At 35.0% G+C, this 6,417-nt stretch overlaps 1 protein-coding gene across 1 annotated transcript; it reads right to left on the reverse strand.

Moving 5' to 3' along the window:
* Positions 1-632: 632 nt before the first annotated feature.
* LOC109239981 lies at positions 633-1,954 on the reverse strand. The gene is made up of 2 exons (XM_019406597.1): positions 1,150-1,954; positions 633-964 (listed from the first exon to the last, which is right to left on the reverse strand). Exons 1-2 carry the CDS (start codon positions 1,952-1,954, stop codon positions 957-959), a joined length of 813 nt encoding a protein of 270 aa, XP_019262142.1. The 3' UTR covers positions 633-956.
* Between the last annotated feature and the right edge of the window lie 4,463 nt (positions 1,955-6,417).

Here is a 6,417-nt window from a genome sequence, read left to right on the forward strand (position 1 = left end):
ATGGCGTGATATGAAGATTTTGTTGGTGGTTGGATCAAGACAGGCATAACTATTCGTAGACGATAAGTAGCCCATGAACACACAAGGACGGCTTTTTGAGTCAAGTTTGTGCTTTGAATAAGGTCATAACCAAGGGTAGCATAGACAACCAAATACTTTTAACTTCTGAGGGTTAGGAGAATGGTGAAACAAAGTCTGAAAGGGAGATTTTCTTTTGAGGAGGGGAGTTGGTAATCTATTTATAAGTACACAGCTGTTTGGACAGCAAGCGACCAAAACTTGACAGGGATAGAAGCATGGTGAAGAATAGTAAGTGTTGTTTCAAGAACATGATGATGCTTGCGTTCTGCTGTACCGACAAGCTGAGGTGTGTATGGAGGACTCGAGATGTTGAATGCCAGAGTTTTGAAGGAAGGATTTGAGACCAAGATATTCACCACCTCCATCAGTATACAAGGTACCAATTGTGGTGGAGAAATAATTCTCAACTAGTTTCTTGAAATTGATAAATATTTGTGTAACATCAGATTTGTGTTTAATGGGAAATAACCATGTATATTGTAAAGTGGTCAACAAATAGAACATAAAATCGAAAATTATCAAAGGAAGTGATGGGAGCTGGTCCCCAAACATCAGAGTAAATTATTTCAAAGGCTCTATGGCTTCTAACAGAGGATTCACCAAAAGGAAGTTGGTGACTTTTATCACACGGACATCAATTGCAAAATATAAATGTTTGATTCAAAGCTACTGGGAGACCAAAATGAGAAATAAAAGTCTTGGTTATTCATGGTTGAGGGTGACCAAGCCTTGCATGCCATAAGTGTAGATCCGGTCGCGGCGAGACAGCAAAATGGGCTTGTGGTGAGGCAGTAGTGGACTTGATTGGAAACTTGGTGGCTGGCCACTCATAGAGATCATTCTTACTCCTTCTGCGAAGCAGTATCGCGCCCGTGCTAAAATCCTTTACAAGATAAGAATAAGGAAAAAATTCAAAAGAAGTTAGATTTTGGCGACAAAATTGAGCTACTGAAAGTAAATTACGTTTTAACTTTGGTGAGCACAAAACATGTTCAAGTGTGAAAGGACGAACGGATGAAGTAGAATGAAGAGTAGTTTGCCCAATATGTGAAATAGGAATAATGTTACCATCTCCGATGACTATGTCATCACTGCCTGAAAATTTTGTTGCAGAAGTAAGATTCCCAAGGTTGTCTGTCATGTGATGAGATGCGCCAGAGTCAATGATCCAAGAATTATCATTATTGTTGTAGGAGCGAGATGCCATATTTGCCTGGGCTTCATATTTGTTGTGTGACTGAGAGTGACAAACTTTGGCGATGTGATCATACTTGTCACATAGTTGACACTGAACGTGTTGTCGTGATCCAAATGATTTGGAGGATTGATTTTGGCCAGTAAAGTTCCTACCATTAGAGGTATGGCTTGAATTTGGAACTCCTTGGTTGCGTCGCTGTGGGTTTTGATTCCCAACATTATTGTAGTTTCGTCGCTGAGAAATTTGGGCGTTTGAAACACGCTGGTTGAATTGGGCTGTGATAACTAGAGCAGCAGCTTTGGGCTCTGAATATTGAACAAAGACTTCATGAGCGAGAAGTTTATCATATAGTTCCTCAAAAGATATAGGATTGTCGCGAGCACGAATAGCTGCTGAAATTTCCTTAAACTCGGGTCCAAGACCACTAAGTACTTTGATAACGAGTTCTTCATTGGTTAATGGGGATCCACTAGAGGCAAGATCATCTGCAATAGTTTTGATTTCCTTCATGTAGTCAGCAACTGGTCGAGCTTCTTTTCGCAGATTGGCAAGAATCTCACGAAGGCCAAAAATTCTGGATTGTGATTTGCTGGCAAAAGTTGTCGTCTCCCATGCATGTTTCGTCGTCACTGCGTGCGCTATCATTGAAGCAATAGAGTGATCAACAGATTCCATAATAGCATTGCGTACCAAACTGTCTTGGCGCTGCCATAGTTTATAGTTGGGATTAACAAGCTGCTGATGAATTGAGTAGGACACTCTGAAGATCCATCAATATAGCCAATTAAGTCATAACCGAAGAGCAAGGTTGTGACTTGGGCTTTCCATGTGGAGTAATTGGTGCTTCCAGTTAACTTAAGCGATAGTTGGGATGCTGGGTTGAAGGAGACTAGGTTGGATAACTGAACAAACTAGTGAGGGAGATGTTGAGTTGTTTGTTGTAGAAGATGAGTTGATTTGAGTTTCTGAAACCATAACTCGTTGGAGTTTGTTATGCTTCTGATACCATAAAACAACTCAAGTTGTTATGAGAATTTCCACACACGCTTCTTCTCATTGCGCTAGGTTAGTATTTATAGTACAAAGGTTATACTGTTAGGATGAGATGAGATCCCATGTTATTAGGGATTACATTACAACAGAAATAGATTCAATCAAATCTGAGTTGATTGTGATGAGGCCTTATCCGTATTATCCTCTTTAAAAATAATCATTTACCTTGTTAAATAAGTTAAACTCCATATTGAGATAAAAGGGTTAATGATTGCCATAATTGGATAAATATTTTTCTGAAAACCAACAAATGCCAACCAACAAAAAGAGTAAGAACGATAAACTGAAGTTGAAATACGAGTTCATCTAATTCCATTAAAAATAAAGAGAAATTTTTTCTCCTGATATATTATACGAAGGATTTGCATTGATTTTGGCATAATACTGGAGTCATGGGATGATCAGGGATATCTTAATTGTGAGAGGACTCTTGAAAACTCGAACGGAAGATAAATTCAAGCTTGGGAAACCAGTCAAGATAATGGTAAAACCATAGCAAAATCTTGCTACAATCTGAGATGAGCTTAATTTATAGACAATAAGAATTCATACAGTCGACTTTAACTTACTCGGGATTGTGACGCAGTAATTGTTGTTTTTTATATTTGGAGGGCTAGTGAATGGCACTAGAGGAGGCTGGTTGATTGATATTGATCAGTTGCGAAGGAACCTTTATTAATCTTTGGTGATTTATATTTTTGAACAAGATTTAGTTGGGAGGCATTGATTAAATGAAGCAGCTTTATGTCTCAGTAGATAGGCCAGTCATATAAAGTAGGAAAAGTTACCTCCTATAGCAACATTTACACCTTATTTATTATAAATAAATACCTTTTATAAAATTATATTTTATAGCTACCTTTTAGGTTTTATAGCAAATTATATATTTATGGTCATTTCCTACTATTAAGCCATTAAATACGCTGTGAAATATTTTTCTCTCTCTCCCAATAACACCAGAATTGTATACAATTTTGTTAAACCCACGTTCTCTCTCCACTATCTCTCTCCCAACGTAGTATCTTCCCCACGAATACAACCACCATTATCAACTGATTCATCTCCATCTCTCCCTCAAGTTTCAAACAAATTAGAATACCTTCTTTCTTCGACTGATTCATCTTCGACTGATTTTCAAACAAATACCTTCATTCTTTTTTCTTTCACCAGATTAGAATATGTACACAGCATTTTTTTTACTATTAAAAGGATATGAAGAAACGAACTGACAGGTTTTTAGTGTTACAAAGAAGCAAAAATCAGAACCAGGAAAGATTCATGCCACCGATGATAGATGAACAAATTCATACCATAGATGATATAAGAGATCGTTCCCTTGCATCAACAAGAGTCACTGATAGTTCTCCAGCAAAGTCTCTGTTTCCTTCTGATTTTGACCGGACTTAAAAAATATGAATTATTTCTACAGTTGTATTCATATGTATTCAGCGTATTGTATATATGTATTCAAATATATCTGCAGTATGTATTCATATGTATTCTACTGTATATTAAGCATTATGTATTCATATATATTCAGGAGATTGTACTGTATGTGCTCTACCTTTTGGTATTCATATGTATTCAAATATATTCAGATTGTACTATATATATACTGCATTTTGTATTCATATGTATTCAAATATATTCAGATTGTATTGTATGTGTAATGCATTTTGTATTCATATGTATTCAGTAGATTGTAATTATGTATTCAGATATAACTGCACCTGTGTGTATTCATATTTATTCAAAATATAAATGCAGTATGTATTCAGCAGTTTACTAAATTATATGTTTACTAACTGTTCTAAAAGGAAATCATCACGCACCAATAGAACTTCCACGAACGATAGCAACAAAAAAATGAGGGATTGAAACTCTAGAGTTTCCTCTGTTTTGTGGTTTTTTCAACTGGGAAATCTTTTCTATAATGGGAAATACGCGTGTTATAATTGAGTTAGTTGAGTTATATTAGGAGTCTAATGGATTCACTTACCGTTTTTAAACAGCTGAAAAGACCATTTTTTACGCAATTTACGTTATTGTATTCACGAATACAACTCGCAAATACAGTCGAATACAATCGTTGTTTGGCTGGACTCCCCTGTTTCACGCCAAGTTTTGCTACTGTATTCATGAATACAATAGCTCAAATATATCGAATACACTCTATAACAGCTAAAACACAGCTATAGGAAGTAATTTAGTAAATGGTAGTTATAACTAGCGAATAACCACTAAACAATAGTGGTCTGTGAAAATTTCTCTATAAAGTATCTATTCTTCTAGGAGTATTATTTGTAATTTTAGTTTCTAGTGGTAAAATTATAATGATATTAAAAGAAAAGTAGGTATCGTCTTTCCACACTTTCTTCTTGACATGAATTGTGTCTGATCTAATGCTAAAATATTCGGAACTAGCAGTAAGGAGAGTGGGGGTAGGGAGAACTGTGTGTCATGTATTGTTTGTTGCAAGCTGCTTTTTTGCGAAACGAATTATTTTCAACTAGTGATATAATTAATTGGTATTGTGATCACTAGACATGAATGGCTAATGGTGTTGTGAACTTGTGATATATCTAGTTGGTATTGTGACCACTAGACATGAATGGCTAATGCTGTTGGTGCTTTAATTTTATCATCTATTGTATGTATGAATGAATAATGGTGTTGGTACTTTAGTTTTACCATATATTCGTTGGATTTATAACGACTAATGGAGTTGTCAATGTTCATATTGTAGGAAGATCTCTTGCCATTTATGACACATTGCAAAAGAACGAAGCTAAAGTTTATATTGGCAGAAAAAGTAGCAGAAGAGCAAATGATGGCGATGGAGTTGTTATCTTAGTGAAATATTTTAGTTTGACTTAGGTTAGTAGTTGGAAGGCAATACTTGTAATATTTGAAATAATGTGATCAATTTGCCAAGATGGTTGGCTATTTTGTGTTTCATTTGGTAATGAATTTGTTATTACAATCGGCTATTTAAATTTTATGTCATTTTTGTCTAGCTTCAACTTTCTGCACACACATAAGACCCAAAAACCATTCTCTCCAACACTAGGAACAATATAATATCACCAAACTACAAGAATTAGAAAATAGGTGGAACAAGAAATTGCAGTGGTTTACTTTGACCTCTGGAAATAACTTCAATATCTAGTCAATGTTATCGAGTCTCCGCCATCGAAGTTTACTCTGACATTGATCATTAGGGCCTCGTGTATATGTTCTTCCATTTCTCTTTAGAGATCATGAAACGATTTCTTCATCCCTCCAACGAAAATATTTTCATCATCTCAATTCAATTCCTACAGCTATAAAGACCAAATGTCACCTTGGCATATTGCTTGTGTAGTTCGAACTTCAGATATTTCGGACTGAAGTTAACCTTGACATATTGCTTTGTGCAGTTCCAACTTCAGATATTTCAAACTGAAGTTAACCTCGGCATATTGCTTTCAGACATTTCGAACTGAAATTAACTTCGACATATTGCTTGTGCAATTCGAACCTCGGCATATTTCTTGTGTATAAAACTCACAAAAGAAATTTTCCNGCGGAGTTGGGAATTTATATAAATTGAAAAATAAATAAATAACCATAACAATAATAATAATAGTTATGCTTCAGCCCCCAATTTACATTTGGGGTCGTCTATTTTTCAGTATTTTTTTTCTAACTAAATGCTATCAAAGGCAACTTTATTCAGTTTCCTGGAAAGCTGAAAAAGTGAAAATTTCAACTAATAGTGTGTGAAGGTTTGGAAAAAGATTTTTTATTCGGAAATTTTCCATTCAAAGTTAAATTTCCGGGAACAAATGCGAACCACTACAAAGTTAGTCCTACGTAGGGTTGTAATTAAGGAAATTTTACCTCCTATAGCAATGCTTTATACCCTATTTATTATAAATAAAAATCTTTTTAATATATTATTTTCTATAGGTACCTTTTAATTTTTATATCAAAATATGTATTTATGATTATTTCCTACCATTAAGCCATTAAACATTCTCTTTAATATTTTTCTCTCTCATTCTTTATATAAAACTACCTCCTTATTAAACCCTAGCGTATAT

The sequence above is a fragment of the Nicotiana attenuata genome, unplaced genomic scaffold (genome assembly GCF_001879085.1).
Source record: "Nicotiana attenuata strain UT unplaced genomic scaffold, NIATTr2, whole genome shotgun sequence".
In the NCBI taxonomy this organism is placed as follows: Eukaryota; Viridiplantae; Streptophyta; class Magnoliopsida; order Solanales; family Solanaceae; genus Nicotiana; species Nicotiana attenuata.